The sequence below is a fragment of the Rutidosis leptorrhynchoides genome, chromosome 2, assembly GCF_046630445.1.
Source record: "Rutidosis leptorrhynchoides isolate AG116_Rl617_1_P2 chromosome 2, CSIRO_AGI_Rlap_v1, whole genome shotgun sequence".
Lineage (NCBI taxonomy): Eukaryota > Viridiplantae > Streptophyta > Magnoliopsida > Asterales > Asteraceae > Rutidosis > Rutidosis leptorrhynchoides.
Window position 1 is genome coordinate 655,239,511 of NC_092334.1, and position 17,662 is coordinate 655,257,172.

Sequence of the window (17,662 nt, forward strand, 5' to 3'; positions counted from 1 at the left end):
CGTTGATATTCGAACAAAAATGCGATATTCGAACAATTTGTGTTCTACATTTTGGTATTAGAAAAAAAAATTGCTCGACTATGATTTTTTTGTTCGTCCGTGTTTTTAATTTTTGCTCGACTTACCATTTTTTTTTGCTCGAATTCCCCCTTTTTTGCTCGAATTTTAGTGTATTTGGGTGTATTTTGGAATTCCTAGAGTTCTCACGCTAAAAAAGTTCTCACTCGATCCTCTCCCTATTTTGTTTTCGTTTTTTATGAAATTTTTTTTTCCCGGCATCATGATCACACGAAAATATGAACATTTAGAAGAGACACTTCGTGATGAATGTTATTATTTAGGCGGGAAAACGATCGACAAAAATAACATTCAAGATAATATTGTTCGTGAAGAATATGAACGTTTTTTTCTTTTTCATGTTTTGTGAAGTAAAATTTAGCCCGATTTAGAGTTTAGGGTTTGGTGTTTTGGGTTTATTCCCATAAACCCAAAACACCAAACCCAAAACCCTAAACTCTAAACCGTTCGTGTTAAAAACTCAATCTAAACCCTAAATCTAAACCCTAAATCTAAACCCTAAACCCTAAATTTCTAAACCCTAATATCTAAACCCTATAAACCCTAATATCTAAACCCCGATAGCTAAAACCTCAATATACGCTCGAAAAAGACGATAATTGTTACATATTACTTCTTCGAGCGTTTTCCCGCCAAAATAAAAACATTTATCACAAAGTGTCTCTACTAAGTGTTCGTATTTTCATCTCATCTATAATGTTCGTGAACAAAGTTTTTTCAAAAAACGTAAAAAAAAAAGTTTTTGCTTCCCCCGCTTCCCCCCGATTGGTTACTTCCCTCTTGATCCTACCACTATATATATATATATGTATGTATGTATGTATATATATATATATATATATATATATATATATATATATATATATATATATATATATATATTTGCCAAAAAAAAAAAAAAAAAAAAAACTAATCCACTTTATCTAAACTTTCCTTATTTCATTCTGGGCCAAAAGCCCATTAACTTATGGGCTAAACCTCGAAAGTTCCATCCCTTCTTCTTTCTTTTACCTTCACCATTTTCATTCCATTCACTGCCAATTTGGGGCTTATTAACGATTCACTCACCAAATCTTATAAAACCCTAAATTTCATCCACATAAAACCCTAATTTTTCTTTAATTCGATTTCACATTAGCTACTGATCACACTACATTCTATATATGTTAAAAATTTTAAATAACACTGATAATGTTTGTTTCTTCAGTTTTACATCAGTTAAACCCTAATGTTTTTATTTGAAAACTTTTTTTACCCTAATTTGACGAAATCATGACGGCTGAATCATCTGCCGCCTGCATTACTCATTCTGGCGGCGGCGGCGGCGCCAGTACCGGTGTTAATTGGGCACAAGTTGTTCGTGGTGGAAACGAGCATGACATGATATCTCCGTTGACGGAGGTTGTTGATCGGACTCTTGATCCGGTAACGACTTCGATTGAAACTCAATCTGAATGCTCAGATGGTGTTAGCGATTGCAATGTAGGTGGTGGAAAGAAGTCTGCTTGGAATAAACCCTCGGCGGTGGTTAACGGTGTCGTGGATGGTGGAAATTCGCCGGTGATGGGTGATGTTTCTTGGCCAGCTTTATCTGAGTCGACCCGACCCGGTGTCAAATCGGGGCCTTCATCTAAACCGATGTCTGATATATCTGTAAATATATCTCAGGTTTGTTATTACCTTTTTTATGTTTACATGTATATCTTGTGTACTAGCCTACTAGGTTCCACTTTATTTATATATAGAAAAATTAAGTTATTTGTAATGATTTAGTTTTATTTTCAGTTTATTCATTGAGTGAAATGATAATATAGTTCTAATGATTTATTTTCAGACATCTGTAGTTTTGCAGCAATCAAAAAAACATGTTAAGTCTAATGCAAAGTCTCATACTAATCAAAACAATGCGCATCATCGACGCAATCGTCCATCGAAACGAGGCGGAGGCGGTGTGTCTGCCGGATACAGTAGGCCTGCACCTCCACCACCACCACCACCACCATTGCCGCCTCCGTTTCCAATTTTTGATGTGTTTGGTAACATGGTGCCACAACTACCGCCACCTACTTTTAACGGTAATAATTGGTCCCCTAGATCAATTGGTGGTGGTGTTGGGCAGGATCATAATTTGAATAGGAATTTAGGTCAGAGGAATAACTTTGGTCCTCGGCCTGTTATTAACAACAGTGGAAGACGTGACCATAATGACAGTGATTGGCGCGCCCCTAGTTATCATCAAATGGGCCCTCCACCAGTTAGAGGATTTATTCGTCCTCATTCTGGTCCGTTTATTCCTCATCATCCCGTAAGAGCATATGGAGCCCCAATGGGTTATGGTAAGTTGTGATGTTACTGTTTCTTGTTTTTTGTTCGATAAAATGTGAATGAAAGTGATATCTTATAACTTTTTTCTGCAGATATGGGTGTTCCATTTGTGTATTTACCTACTATAGTACCTGACCCATATAGAGGTGGTGCACCGCCTCTACTTCCACCTGGAGCTTTAGGGCCTGGGTTTATACCTCTTATGGATCCTCCATTGGATGATCCGGTACTTAAACAGATCGAATATTATTTTAGGTGAGTTTTCCATTATTAAAAAATTTGGGCTTTTGCTTTTATGTGTGGCTCATGCAATTATTTTGTTTACCACAGTGATGATAATTTGGTTAAAGATAACTTTTTGAGGTCGCATATGGATGAAGAAGGATGGGTGCCTATCTCATTAATAGCTGGTTTTCGTCGAGTAAGTAGTTTTTAACATATTATGTGCAAGTGATCTCCATGGTTTAGGTTTCCCAACTTCAGATCAGTATTACTTATGGGTGTTACATTTTGTCAAACTGTTCATTGGTTTATGTCTAGCATCTTGTTCAATACATATACATATGTACTATATATGATGTAATTTGCAGTGGTTCACTAGTTAAAGCGGTAAGCAGTATTATTAGTGCGGCCAATTACGACTGCATATTGTCATATCAGCTGTTTTACCTCACAAAATCATCAAATATGTGTATTCTGTATTTCTTAGTGATGCAACTTTTGTTCTATGTCCTCCTCTTGGTTTGTTTGAAGCTTCTGTTTTAATAATATATTCTTAATGTTACCCAAAAAAAATATATTGTTTAATCCTACCAAAAATATATTGTTTTATGACCATTAGTGTAATACGTGTATCTTGCAGAGGGCTTTTGTGCTGAAAATATTCAATCAGTTTGATTCATTTCATTGTTAAAATTGTATAAATGAACTAGAATGTGCGCCATTCATTTTAATATTAACCTGTCGTAAAGAGTATATAAGAACTGTGGTGGCACCGTGTAATCTTTTTCTTTTCTTCATTTTGATCTTAGTTCACTGACTAAGAACTTAATTGTTTTACTGGTGTTGATTCAAGGATTTCATCGTATTAATTTTCAGGTTCAACTTATCACAAAAGATATCCAAGTGATTTTAACATCGTTAAGAGATTCAACCTCTCTTGAAATTCAGGTACCATGTATACAGTCTTTTGATGTATAAATAGATAAATAAATATACAGTAACAGACATTTCAAGAACTCTACTTGAAGTAGTTAGTTTTTTTCCTCGTTTGTTCTTCTTAAATATTCACATTTTTATCTTCAAACATGGTTGGTTTTTCACTTGTGGTTCTTAAATATTCACATTTTTATCTTCAAACATGGTTGGTTTTTCACTTGTGCAGGGCGACAAGGTGAGGAGACGTACTGATTGGAGAAGATGGATTCAATCTTCTAACAAGTTTCAACAAGCGGATACTATGTCTCAATCTTCACATGAAGCATCTGAGAATAATGTTGAAGAAGCTTCACTACAGAAGCTCACATTGCAAGACGGGCCCACTAAAGAAAACGAAATCGACACATCAGATTTTCCAAAGCTAGCCAACAGGGAAGTTAGTAGTGACGGACCCAGTTCATGAAGTCATTGTTTTCATGCAGTCAATGTCAACGTCTTTGACTTTGACTAGATTTTGCACTTTTTGAGTATATAGGAGAGTTTCAGATACTTGACTAATGAGTCTGATGACGGTTGTATATATGCTGCTGATGAATCTGTAGCAGCATTTAACTAGTTTTGCTTATTGATCTTGTCTTGCTGGAGCGTAGGATCAGAGTTGTTAGGGCTTTTGGGAAATGATGATTATTTGATGGCCCGGGTTGGATTCTTATATAAACTTTTTGATGTGATCAAACCCAATTCTGGAAAGGGTATAGATTTGTTATACTTATAAATTTATCATGTTTGGTTTGTTGGAAATTGTAGATTTTGTTTTAAACCTGAAGTTGTGTTTGTTGCCACATATATATTGTAGGTATACTGTATTATATTTCATTCGCTATACAAGCATAATTTGGAAATTTTATGTTTCTTAAACAAGTCCCTTACCCGTTCATTACCCGCTTATTACCCGTAGTTACCCGTAATGAATTATAGGCACGACTTAGTTACCCGCATTAGTTACCCGCACTCACCATGGATTTAATGGAAGAGTTTTGGTTAGTTATAGGAATTGTGGGTCTCGGTGACTTTTTATTGTTGGATTTGATGCTTTATTGCTACGGTATATTAAGAGGAGTATTGTTTTAGCCAATATAGGTAGTGTTTAATTATGAGTTAGTTATAGGATATTGGTGTTATGTGGCGCTGATGTGGAAGGTTAAGAGGATGAATAGTTTAGTTACGATAAAGCATCAAGTCCAACAATAAAAAGCCACTGGACCCACAATTCCTATAACTAAACTTAAAACTTCCGTTAAATTGATGGTGGAAGCGGGTAACTAAAGCGGTTAACTAGCTCGTGCCTATGGTTAGTTACGGGTAATGACGGATAATGAACGGGTAATGAGCGGGTAATGAACTATAGAGAGTGGTCTTAAAGTGGTCCATGGCTTTTAATACTACAGCAGTAGGTATTTTGGCACTTTTGTTATATGTGGAGTCTCTGTTATGATTAATGATACCAACTCAACTTTTTGTGACCGTTTGGTTTATTCATTAAATAAACATGTAGAATAGATAGAAACATTTTCATTTAAAATTTGAAAAGTTGTCTTGATGGTGATGATATTTTGTCATTGATCGTTGTCTTGTTTTTTCTTGTTGATTGTTGTCTAGTTTTCTCTTATTTCGTTCGAGTGTAGGTTGGTTGTCGCTCTTGTGTTAGTTAAGTGTGATCCCATGTTGGCCCTTGTAGTTTTTTGTTGGTTGTTTTCGGGCTTTGGTTTGCTTTTCTTTTTCAAATTTGGTTGTATTCGTTGGGGCTTTTATCGGGTTGATAAATCGTTCATTTTATCCTTAAATCAAATACATTTGAAAAGGTGCAGCTTTCTCTTTAAATTATAGCACTCTTTGATTGATATAAACCATATTATAAACTTGTATACTAAGAGGACCAGTGGAATGTTAACTCGGGGAACCGATTGACAACAGCAAACAAAAGGTTTTGGCTAGTGAGCCCATTAATTGTAAAGTAGTAAATTTTGGTGATGTTATTGATGTTAACTTGGTGGAGCCAAACGATGATGTCGTTTCTATTGGTGATTCGGAGTCCAATGACGATAAAATAACGTTTACGGAAAGATTGGCTCGATTGAAGAAGGAGAAGAAGAAAAAGAAAGAAGAATTGTTAGTAAAACGCACTTCGGGTAATTATAAGCTTAAAGATCACATTGATGACTTGGATTACGGGGACGCAATACAAAACCTGTTTATGGGTTCTCATGATGAAAGAGACGGCGATTCATCGACAAATGGGAACGACAAATGGGAAAGGAAATATGCCCGTGGAGGCTCGCGGAATTCGACGATATGATGACATTTTTTGGCCGAGGAGAATGGTTCGGGTGATAGATCCGCCAATGTGTTATCTTATAAGATAGAGAATCGGTCCGGAAAGAACACTTTGAAATACACGGTTAATGGCAATTTTATAATTCAAGCTTCTCGTAGAGGGCGGGTATATTTATTCAAATGGCCCAGCCAGGTTATAAAGATATGATACTAATTGGGTTTAAACTTGCGCCCAGCTTGTGCTACACTACCTTGAGAAGACCATATACGAAATACATTTGTGTTAACATTCTTCAATTCGAATTATAACCCCCTTCCCCTCTACCATTCAAAACAAAGACATTATTAATTTGGATTAAAAGAAAACCCCATTCAGAAAAAGATCACCATCATTGGATAGTTTATTTTAAGAGATCTAATGGTCAAAATTTTGCCTACTTAGGTTTCATCTCAACAATTTGTATTCTGTATCATCCAATACAGCCATGTTTTAGAAGATTTTTAGCAGCGATTGATGTTTCTCTCTCAGACTGCCTTCTTTTCGTGAATCGATCACGTTTTAAAGCCTTATAAGATCTGTATCATCTAAGCTTTCACGAATTAGTGTTTGGTTTTGTAGTCTATTCGAAAAGAAAATTTTCACTGCGATCGTGTTTTATAGCTTTTTCAGATCTATACATGCTATGTTTTCATCAATAAGTGCTTGAATAATCAGAATGACATTTTCAGTTCATGACATATGATTTTTGTAGTTTACTCTTCATGAACTCATTTTGTTGAATCTGATCATAGTTATTAATCAATTGTATGTATATAAATAGATATACAGTAATGGATGTTTCTTAAACTCTACTTGAAGTAGTTAGTTTTCTCCTCCTTTGTATTCGTTCTTAAATATTCACATTTTTATCTTGTTTGTCATGTGCATATGTATATCTTAATTATTTATTACCAAACATGGTTTTTCACTTGTGCAGGGGGACATGGTGAGGAGACGTACTGATTGGAGAAGATGGATTCAATCTTTTAACAAGTTTCAAGCGGATACTACGTCTCAATCTTTGTATTTTATTTGATTGACTACACAAGTATTATTTGAAAAGTTGATGTATTTTAAAGGGATGATGATATGGAAACAACCACTTTTTACACATACACAACCACATATGTTTTACAGTGTTGTACAGTATAATACTGTAAAGCATGTTTGGTTGTATATGTGTAAAAAAGGATTGTGTACATATCATCACCCATTTTAAAGTGGTCCACGCCTTTGAATACTACATATGATGTTTTATCGGCACTGATGTTTTATGTGGTGTCTCTGTTATGATTTATGATTAATGTTAACCACTCAATTTCATGTGCCCTTGTTTTTGTTCATTAAAACATGTGGAATAGATAGAATCGTGTCATTTTTAATTTAAATCAAATATATTTGAAAAGGTGTAACTTTCTCTTAAAATTATAGCACTCTTTAATCTTTAATTGAAACCATATACTATGAGGACCATATAAACGGATACACATATAAAAATTTCATAATTCAAACTTCTCGGAGAGGGCAGGTATTTTACTTTTATACATATATGCTACTAATGGGGTTTGAACTTAGCGACCTGCTTGTGCTACACTACACTACTTTCAGAGGATCATATACGAAATACATTTGTGTTAAAATTCTACAATTTGAATAATAATTCTAAATTCTAAATAAAGATATAAAATAAGGTTTCTTGCAACTCTAGTTCTAGGTGGAAACAAATGTTATCCGTAACAATAAACGGATCTTGTATAAATGCCAGTCAAAATGACCAACTAGACTTCATCATCAACGCCGGAAATTGAGTTGACCCATCTATAACATACATAATTGAAGGTTGTACCGAAAAATTTCTCCCAAATTTAATCTTCGAAAGCGTCTCAACTTCAAAATGATCCCAATTACTCGACCCGCCCATTCTGACCCCCCACCCAAAATCATCTTCAGGAAGATCAGATATCGATATGCCCCACTGTAAATTTCTTTCGCATGCATTGTTCATCTCAACCCACCCTCCAACTCTCATGCTTTCATCAACATCCGATTCAACAACCAAAGCTGCAGACCCAAACGACCCGTCAAGTACCTCAATTGGATCTTTACGCCATCTAAACATCCCAATTGGTAGAGCTATTGGACCCAGAGACGCATCACTTGAAAATTTGGGTACTCGGTGTAAAGCCAAAAGTAATACCTTTGTACTCCACGAAAGTTGATATTTAACTTGCCCAAAAGTGCTTAAAAAATGGGTGATCCGAGAAGAATCGAGTTGACTTCCCATAACAGACACAAACTGAGCCAACGAACCAATAACATTAGCTTTTTTCAAAACTAAGTTTATTCCACTACCAATGTGTTGATTTAACAATGGAGGTACACTAACTAAACGGCTCGTAAGACCAATATCGCTACATTTAGCTCCCAACGGAACAGCAGTTAACGAGCACCAATCACTAATATTTGCAGCATAAACCACTTTGGCTAATAAAAGTTGCCCAAGTTGACCTGAATCACCTGCAGATACAAACTCTGCTTTGAGAGTATCATTTTCCAGAACTGTGGTTTCGAAAGTGAACCGAGAATTTGTACCGGTTTTAGTTCCAGTTCGATGAATCGCATCTCGATTATCTTTATTAATTCTATCAATCATTAACAACAGCCCTAATACTTCTACTTCTCCTCTTACATGGGTCCTTGTTTCATTAAAGGGACTCGAATTAGATGACTTATAAGAAAGCAACCTTTCGACTTTGTCCTGTCGGTCCCTGAGTTTCATGATATCTGAAAACGCTTCTCGTTGCAACCGCTTCAATATCTGAATCTGAAAACCATATTAATACAATTTTATTTTCAGAAAAATCAAATGTATCTTATTTTCAAAATAAAAATTGAAGTTCAACCACCTGTTAACCTCATGATAGTGATTATAAACTATGATACATTCTTCAGACATTTAACACAACTTATTATAAAGAGGCATAAGATACAAAATTAACGATATAACACTTGCAGCAGCAATATAACTTTACATACACACTATTTACAAGATGAAGTAACTTGACTACAATTTAATTCAACTTTAATTGCATCATGTTTCATATATGCATACACTAAACCGAAAACATGGTGCAAATTTCAATTAAGTTCATACGTGACAAGATAATTAACCTAATTTTATAAGTTACATAAAAATCAAAAATAAGAAAATTAGGGTTTTTTGGATAGTGACGGTACCGGATGGCGACGCCTGGAGGATTCAAAGTTGTGAAGGATGTGATTTGTGAAGTCTTGTGCTGATTTTGCAAAAGATTTAAGTCGATTAACAACTAGAGCTACTGGTTCATTTTTTTCAGAAACCATTTTGATGTTAGTTTAATTCTGAAGAATAGAAATGGAGGTGAAGAATCGAGAAATTGCAGATATACAATTCGGGTCAAAAAGATATCCGGACTTTCTTTTTTGTTTTTTGTTTTCTAAATAAAATAATAATTAAAATTATTAAATATATACTATATTTTTGAAAAAATATCATATCCTAAGTTTTAAACATTGTGCACAAATAGTCCCGGAGTTAACTGATCGTTAGTCCCACCAGTTAAGTAAACACATGATGTACACATGATGACCATTATGTTCTTTTTTGAAGCGACCCGTCCTAATCCATAAGAACGAATACATTACATATGGTTACATCGCGAGGTACTCGACCTCTATATGATACATTTTACAAACATTGCATTCGTTTTTAAAAGACAAACTTTCTTTACATCGAAAGTTGACAGCATGCATACCATTTCATAATATATCTAACTATAATTGACTTAGTAATAATCTTGATGAACTCAACGACTCGAATGCAACGTCTTTCGAAATATGCCATGAATGACTTCAAGTAATATCCTTAAAATGAGCTAATGCACAGCGGAAGATTTCTTTAATACTTGAGAATATACATGCTTTCAAGTGTCAACCAAAAGGTTGGTGAGTTCATTAGTTTATCGTAATCAATCATTTTCATAATTTTAATAGACCACAACATTTCATTTATTCAATAATCATACACTCGTAAGTGTTTAAAAATTCATTCATATGGATTGAACACCTGGTAACCGACATTAACAAAATGCATCTAGAATATCCCCAAACATATAAAATCGAAGTACTAAAGCAGTTCAAATTCTCTGACTGGGGCGTGTCAAAGCCCATAGATCTATCTTTAGGATTCGCGTCAATTGGTGGCAATTATAATAAACACCAATTCTTAGGCTACCAAGTTCAACAAGGGCGATATCCGGTATAACAATTCAACCATAGAATGTAGTTTCGATTACTTGTGTCTATTTCGTAAAACATTTATAAAAGCAGCGCATGTATTCTCAGTCCCAAAAATATATATTGGAAAAGCATTTAAAAAGGGAGCAAATGAAACTCACTATACTGTATTTTGTAGTAAAAATACATATGACGACATTGAACAAGTGCAGGGTTGGCCTCAGATTCACGAACCTATATCAATTATTATATATCAATAATATTATCACTAAACAAATATATATATATTTTATAACGTATTAAGGTTAATATCTTTATATAAAATTTTATTGTTACTTATAATAAGTTATATGATATATAATTTAATTAATATTATATTAATATAAATAATATTATATTAGTTAAAACTTAATATTAAGTAATTTAGTATACTTGTAATAAATATATTTTTATATAAATTTCATTAATAATAAAAATGATAATTTCTAATAAAAATGTTATTTTCAATAATAATGATGATTATATTATTAATAATAATATTAATAATAACTTAATAATTAACATAACACTAATATCAATAATTAATAATAATAATAATCATAAAAAAATACCAATAATAATAAAGATAAAAATAATTATACCATAATTATCACCGCATCTCATCATCAAACTCTTATCATCATCTTTTAATATGATCATATTTATCATTATCATTTTTCACTGTTATGATTATTATGATCATAATTTCATTATCACTTCATCATCATTAACATACATCATAACCTCATCATCATCATACCATTTCGTCATTCACCATCGTCATTCGTTTTCCTTATTCGGTCGTCATCATCACTCGTTTATTCATCACCATTTACATATCATAATCATCATGACAGTCGCCATCATCATCATCCTAACATCATCATCGATTTAAAAAAAAATATACTAACAGCAGTTCCTTCATCGACTAGCAAGGACAATTAGCTGGTGGGTTTTTTGCTGGCCCAACAGCAGCCCAAGAAGAACGACCCAATCAAACAGGTTTGCGACCCAACAAAACTAATCGCCCAAGTTGTAATTTTAAGTGGCCCAAGGATATTTATTTGGCCCGCAAAAAAAAATGTACCAGCCGAATGAAATGAAGAAAAAAATATTGTCGGCCAGGCAGCTGGATTCCGTTGAACATATTTTATACCTCAGCCTTTATTGTCTCATACTGTATAGCCTTATATAATTAACTTCAATGATCCACCAACCTTTTCGTTATTTAATAAAAACAAGAAACAAAATGGGAGATCAAGGTGGTTCAAAGTGAAACAGAAAATCAGCGTAGCAGCAGTATGGTTTATGCAGGTATACTTCTTGTTTTGGGGAATTTCGAACAGACACAAAATAAAAGAAGAGAGGGAGAAGAGAGATAAAGAGTTGGTGGTTGATATGGCGGAGAGGGGTGGTGATCAGTGGTGGTTCAAAACAGAAATATGAGTACAGCAATAGTAAAGATGATAGTAACCCAGCTGCAACCTTGGTGTTCATCTTCTATCATTTTCGCGTTTTAAAATCAAAGCATAAACAGTAGAAGTTGCAGGTGGTGGTGTTGGGGCTGTTTTGGTGGTTGTATGTGATGAAGAAGAAGAAGGGGAGGGTGTCGTGAGTGTTCAAAATAGAAACAGAAAAATGGTATCAAGTTTGTAGGTTGTGATGGTGTTGTAGTGATGAAGATGGTTATCACAAAAAGAAGTTGTAACTGTAGGTGATGGTGATGATTTTCGATTGAATTTGCAACGAACAGAGGAAACACGATAGTGGTTATGGTGGTTAAGTGGGTTGTATTGGTGATCAAGCATGGTGGTCTTGGTGGAAGTGGGTGGTAGCCATAGCAAAATTAGAAACAAAGTAATGGTGTGGTGATGGTGGTATCGAGTTTCAAATGGTGGTGATGGTGGTGTTAAGATGATTAAGGTTGAGGGTGGTGGTGAGGATAGTTGTAGTGGTGATTTAAGATGCAACAAGAAAAAGAAACAGGAAACATGGCGGTTAATATGATTAAGAAAAGAGAGAGAGAGAGAGAGAGAGAGAGAGAGAGAGAGAGAGACGGTTCTAGGTGGTTGGACATGGTGATCCCCGGCGGTGTTAGGAGGTGGTGGAAGGTGGAGTGTGGTGGCTCATGGTGGATGTTGGAGGTTCGGGTTGAGGTGATACCCGAAGGTTGTAGTGATGGTGATGAAAATGGTTTGTGAAGCAAGTATATATCATATACACTCCACTGCAATTATGAATCCAATAATTAAGAATATTAATAAATAAATAAAAAGTATGTGTACTCTAATGAACACAGTAAAGCCACCGGTAAATTGGATTTTTCTGTGTCGACCTCCATATTACGGATATTATATAGTGTCCATTGCTAAACAGTTGAAATATAAAAGTGTTCCTAAAAAATCCCAAATTTTTAAATTAAGTCCATTTATTTATTTTGGTCATTAAATGTTTGAAACCTGATAAAAAATGTTCGATAATTATTTATTTTCTGTTCCAATTAATATGTACGGAGTACTAATAATTAAACTAAAAAGGTAAAAATATTTTTATCAAATCTAAAATCTTCGTAATCGATTTACAGTCCAACTTTTATTTTAAATCTTCATGAACTCGTTTTAGATCTATATGAACACTAACGAAATGTCAACCGAGTATTGCAACTATTGACTAAATCTACTCGAAACTATTCATTTTCAATATACACTTTCTATATATATATATATATCCAATCTTAACTAACAAGTTTAAGTAAATAAATATATTAATTATATCTTTTTAAACAAATATGATATTATATATTTACAAGTAATATTTATATATAAATATAAATATATATATATATATATATATATATATATATATATATATATATATATATATATATATATATATATATATATATATATATATATATATTTTTAATAACATAATAGTTTTTATTACATCGCATATTATTTTACATATTTATTTCCTACAATTAAATCATATATTATTTCAAATAATATTTCAAATTATTATATATATATATATATATATATATATATATATATATATATATATATATATATATATTTAAATATATATGTATCTATTTACAAAAAAATTTCATGAATCGTCGAGAACAGTCGAAGGTCTATTAAATAAATGAAAACAGTTCAAAATTTTTGAGACTCAACCTAACAGACTTTGCTTATCGTGTCAAAGATATTAAATCGTATCGAGAGTTTGGTTTAAAATTAGTCGAAATTTTCCGGGTCGTCACAGTACCTACCCGTTAAAGAAATTTCGTCCCAAAATTTGAGTGTGGTTGTCATGGCTAACAATAAGAATGTTTTCATGACGAATATGAGTTGATAAAATAGAATCTTATCACCGTTGAGTAATATGAATAAACAATTTGATTATTCGAAGAGTACGAGTGAAACTATCACAAAATAGTGAAATGAGAAATAAAGATTCGTCTTGACTTTTGACGTAGTCACGGTTTATTTTTGAAATTCAAGGAATTTAAGGAAATCTTTTATTCAGAAAGAAAATGAAATAGTACGATTTATTAGCAAACTGTTGGAATTACGGAAGAACAGAAATATCAAGGAAATATTTCCGTGATATGCTTAGAAGTTAAGTAGAATGAAAGAGTCGTGTAACATGGCACATGATGAGGATAAGGTTTGTGAATCATCATCACGTTACATTAGAAATTTAGCATGACTTACTTTAATATAACCACGTTGGCCTGACGTCATTATATTATACTAACTCATGCTTCAATTCCCTACACTTCTCCAGGAATCATTCATAATTCAAACACGAAGGTTATAGAATTTTTAGAAACTAAAACAGTTTCCTTTATGATGTAACACAGATAGCACGAGGAGATAGATAATTTCGGACAAATATTTATGAAGTTATCTTCAGAAATATCGAGGATATTTATAATAAAAGACATGATGATATCTTGGAATTTCTAAGATCGAAGGATGATGAAGAAACTTTTTCCGCAAAAATTTAGATTAAAGAAGGAACAAGGTATTCACTAAATATTTCATCAGATGCTGAATCATCTGGATTTTGTAAGTACAGGTTTAGTCCTGGTGATTTGTCCACAGTCTCCTTCATGGTTTACTCAATCCATTTTTCAGTACTAAAACTTTTGAGCTGTTTCAGTATGTCGCTCTTTATTATCAAACTTTTGACTGTTTAAACAGTCTTCAGTTTTCGCTGCTTCATCAGTTTTTTTTTTTCAGAACTCAGAGATCTGATTCGTAAGCTAGAGTGCTTTTCAGGAATTCAGAGATTCCGAATTGAAATTCATCGATCCAGAAGATATACGTTATATATAGATATATAACTGTTGACGTAAGAACGCTGCGAAATTCGAGAATTAATGATTAATGCTTCCCGGTATTTGGTATGGCAACTATCGCTACAAGATGTCGATGAGTACCTGATAGGGTTTCAATGAATAAATATAATGGTTTATCGGAGAGATTTAAGCCAAGAAGCAACGAGGTTGCTGGTACGTCTGCTGGTAATATGGTGAAATATAAAAGGTTCCCCGGTAACATAAAAAGAGCAAGCACAGACATCAAGATTATAATAAGGCTAGTCCAACTGATAGGTCGAAGTTGATTTGCTGGAGCTGTGACAAAATTGGCTACTTTGGAAAGAGATTGCAAAGTTATTTTTGGTAATAACAATGCCAAAGGAGCTAGCACAGTTACGTGTTAAACGTTTACTCGGGTTTCGAGAGTTGTTCAGGTGCATAACTATATGCAGAAATCTTTTCTTCCGTAGATGAAGTGCGGTTGGTTCATCCTCTCGATTGAGGTGTTTTCAAGAATCATGAAAGATTTGAACGCAGATTATAATCGTCAAGTTACAAATGAGGTTTAAGATGAACTCAAGTGGCAAACTTGAAGAAATTTTTAGTTTCATATGTTATAATCAATATTTTAATTCATTTTAATTGTCCAATGTTGGCAGTCCACAGTTAGCAGTCCACAGTTAGCAGTTCAATAATTCATATATAGTTTAATGTATTATATTCTAATTAACTAATACGTGTCGTGACCCATTATATACATGTCTCAGAATCGATCACAACTCAAAGTATATATATTATTTTGGAATTAACCTCAACCCTGTATAGCTAACTCGATCATTACTGCATATAGAGTGTCTATGGTTATTTCAAATAATATATATAGATGCGTCGATATGATATGTCAAAACTTTGTATACGTGTCTCGATATTTAAAATGCGTAAAATAAATAACAGAATTTAAATGACGATAAATAAAATTGCGAGAATATAAATTGCGATAAATAAAATGTAATCAGTTAGCTAGGAACAATTAGCGTGGATTCTTAACAAAATTTTTCTCGTAGTTAGTTTGTTTGTTTCTAACAAATTTTATTTTGTCCAGTGTTTTCTTCATTATGCCACTTGTTGGATTCTGATAAGTCAAAATCCAAATATGAAATTGAATGAAAATGGTTATTCTGTGGTGAACGGATTCGTATATCTATGGATGTAAGTAGGATAGTAATTGACTGTTGAATCAGATTCAAAAAATGTACAGTATGACTTATTAATGTGAAATCTAAATATTCCTCGGGTATTACCTACCCGTTAAAATATTTTCACCATTAACAGTTTGTACAAAAGAATTTTAAATAACAATCCTTATGAAAATATATATACATATATATTTTCTTCAGATGTAATTACGGATTTAATGAGTTAATATAATATTATTCTCATTTGATTTACCGTTAGAACAAGAGTATATAATCTCTAAAATATTAGAGATTACATAATCGCCATGTCGAACGAAGATAAATGATGTAGAACGTCATGTAGAATGAAGATAATCGATGTAGGAAATTATGTAGTATGATGATTATGCTGGAGGTACAGACTATGAGTGTGAGGCGTGTAGTGTTGAGGCTTGTGCTGCGGATGTTGTTGTTGGTGGTACTGGTGTTGCCGGTGCTGTTGCTGAAGCTGGTAGGTTTTGCACCACGTTTTCCAAATTGATTACTCGAGCGCGAAGCTCGTTGACTTCTTCCATTATTCCCGGATGATTGACGGTCAGAACGAGTGGATGAATGAGATTCAGAATTTGAGATAGTATATAATCATGACGAGATACTCGAGAAATGAGTGTGAAAATGGTGTTTCGGATTTGTTCGTCGGTAAGTGCTTCAGGTTCTTCACCAAGAGGGGAATGTGGTGGATGGAAGGGATCGTCTTCTTCTTGTCTCCAATGATTAAGTAAGCTACAAACCCATCAGATGAATTGGGGATGACTGATTTGGTTGATTCATTCTGGTGACGCTGCTTTCGGAGCTCGAGTGAAACTCCATATCGGAATCCGAGAGACTTGAACTAGTGGTGTAGTGACCCGAACTTTTCCATGTTTATATATATTAATTGAGATTGATATTTACATGATTAAATGTTTCCAACATGTTAAGCAATCAAACTTGTTAAGACTTGATTAATTGAAATATGTTTTATATAGACAATTGACCACCCAAGTTGATCGGTGATTCACGAACGTTAAAACTTGTAAAAACTATATGATGACATATATATGGTTATATATATAGTTAAAATGATATTATGATAAGTAAACATATCATTAATTATATTAACAATGAACTACATATGTAAAAACAAGACTACTAACTTAATGATTTTGAAACGAGACATATATGTAACGTTTATCGTTGTAACGACATTTAATGTATATATATCATATTAAGAGATATTCGTACATCATAATATCATGATAATATAATAATTTAAAATCTCTTTTGATATTATAAACATTGGGTTAACAACATTTAACAAGATCGTTAACCTAAAGGTTTCAAAACAACATTTACATGTAACGACTAACGATGACTTAACGACTCAGTTAAAATGTATATACATGTAGTGTTTTAATATGTATTCATACACTTTTGAAAGACTTCAATACACTTATCAAAATACTTCTACTTAACAAAAATGCTTACAATTACATCCTCGTTCAGTTTCATCAACAATTCTACTCGTATGCACCCGTATTCGTACTCGTACAATACACAGCTTTTAGATGTATGTACTATTGGTATATACACTCCAATGATCAGCTCTTAGCAGCCCATGTGAGTCACCTAACACATGTGGGAACCATCATTTGGCAACTAGCATGAAATATCTCATAAAATTACAAAAATATGAGTAATCATTCATGACTTATTTACATGAAAACAAAATTACATATCCTTTATATCTAATCCATACACCAACGACCAAAAACACCTACAAACACTTTCATTCTTCAATTTTCTTCATCTAATTGATCTCTCTCAAGTTCTATCTTCAAGTTCTAAGTGTTCTTCATAAATTCCAAA

At 33.2% G+C, this 17,662-nt stretch overlaps 2 protein-coding genes across 2 annotated transcripts; one reads left to right on the plus strand and one right to left on the minus strand.

The window, feature by feature from the left end:
- The first annotated feature begins 1,134 nt into the window (after positions 1 to 1,134).
- On the plus strand, positions 1,135 to 4,398 carry LOC139893810 (la-related protein 1C-like). Its single transcript, XM_071877001.1, has 6 exons — positions 1,135 to 1,746; positions 1,913 to 2,414; positions 2,496 to 2,658; positions 2,734 to 2,824; positions 3,502 to 3,573; positions 3,788 to 4,398. The coding sequence occupies exons 1-6, from the start codon at positions 1,351 to 1,353 to the stop codon at positions 4,022 to 4,024; spliced, it is 1,461 nt and encodes a 486-aa protein (XP_071733102.1). The 5' UTR covers positions 1,135 to 1,350; the 3' UTR covers positions 4,025 to 4,398.
- Positions 4,399 to 7,439: 3,041 nt separating this feature from the next.
- LOC139893812 (uncharacterized) lies at positions 7,440 to 9,351 on the minus strand. Its single transcript, XM_071877002.1, has 2 exons — positions 9,173 to 9,351; positions 7,440 to 8,759 (listed from the first exon to the last, which is right to left on the minus strand). The coding sequence occupies exons 1-2, from the start codon at positions 9,296 to 9,298 to the stop codon at positions 7,701 to 7,703; spliced, it is 1,185 nt and encodes a 394-aa protein (XP_071733103.1). The 5' UTR covers positions 9,299 to 9,351; the 3' UTR covers positions 7,440 to 7,700.
- Positions 9,352 to 17,662: the final 8,311 nt, after the last annotated feature.

Bases quoted from the DNA above. Each gene is read 5' to 3' on its own strand.
- LOC139893810 (XM_071877001.1), top strand. From the start codon at position 1,351: ATGACGGCTGAATCATCTGCCGCCTGCATTACTCATTCTGGCGGCGGC. The intron at 2,825-3,501 runs GTAAGTAGTTTT...ATTAATTTTCAG, and splicing joins TAATAGCTGGTTTTCGTCGA to GTTCAACTTATCACAAAAGA. The intron at 3,574-3,787 runs GTACCATGTATA...TCACTTGTGCAG, and splicing joins CAACCTCTCTTGAAATTCAG to GGCGACAAGGTGAGGAGACG.
- LOC139893812 (XM_071877002.1), bottom strand. From the start codon at position 9,298: ATGGTTTCTGAAAAAAATGAACCAGTAGCTCTAGTTGTTAATCGACTT. The intron at 8,760-9,172 runs GTACCGTCACTA...TATGGTTTTCAG, and splicing joins CCTCCAGGCGTCGCCATCCG to ATTCAGATATTGAAGCGGTT.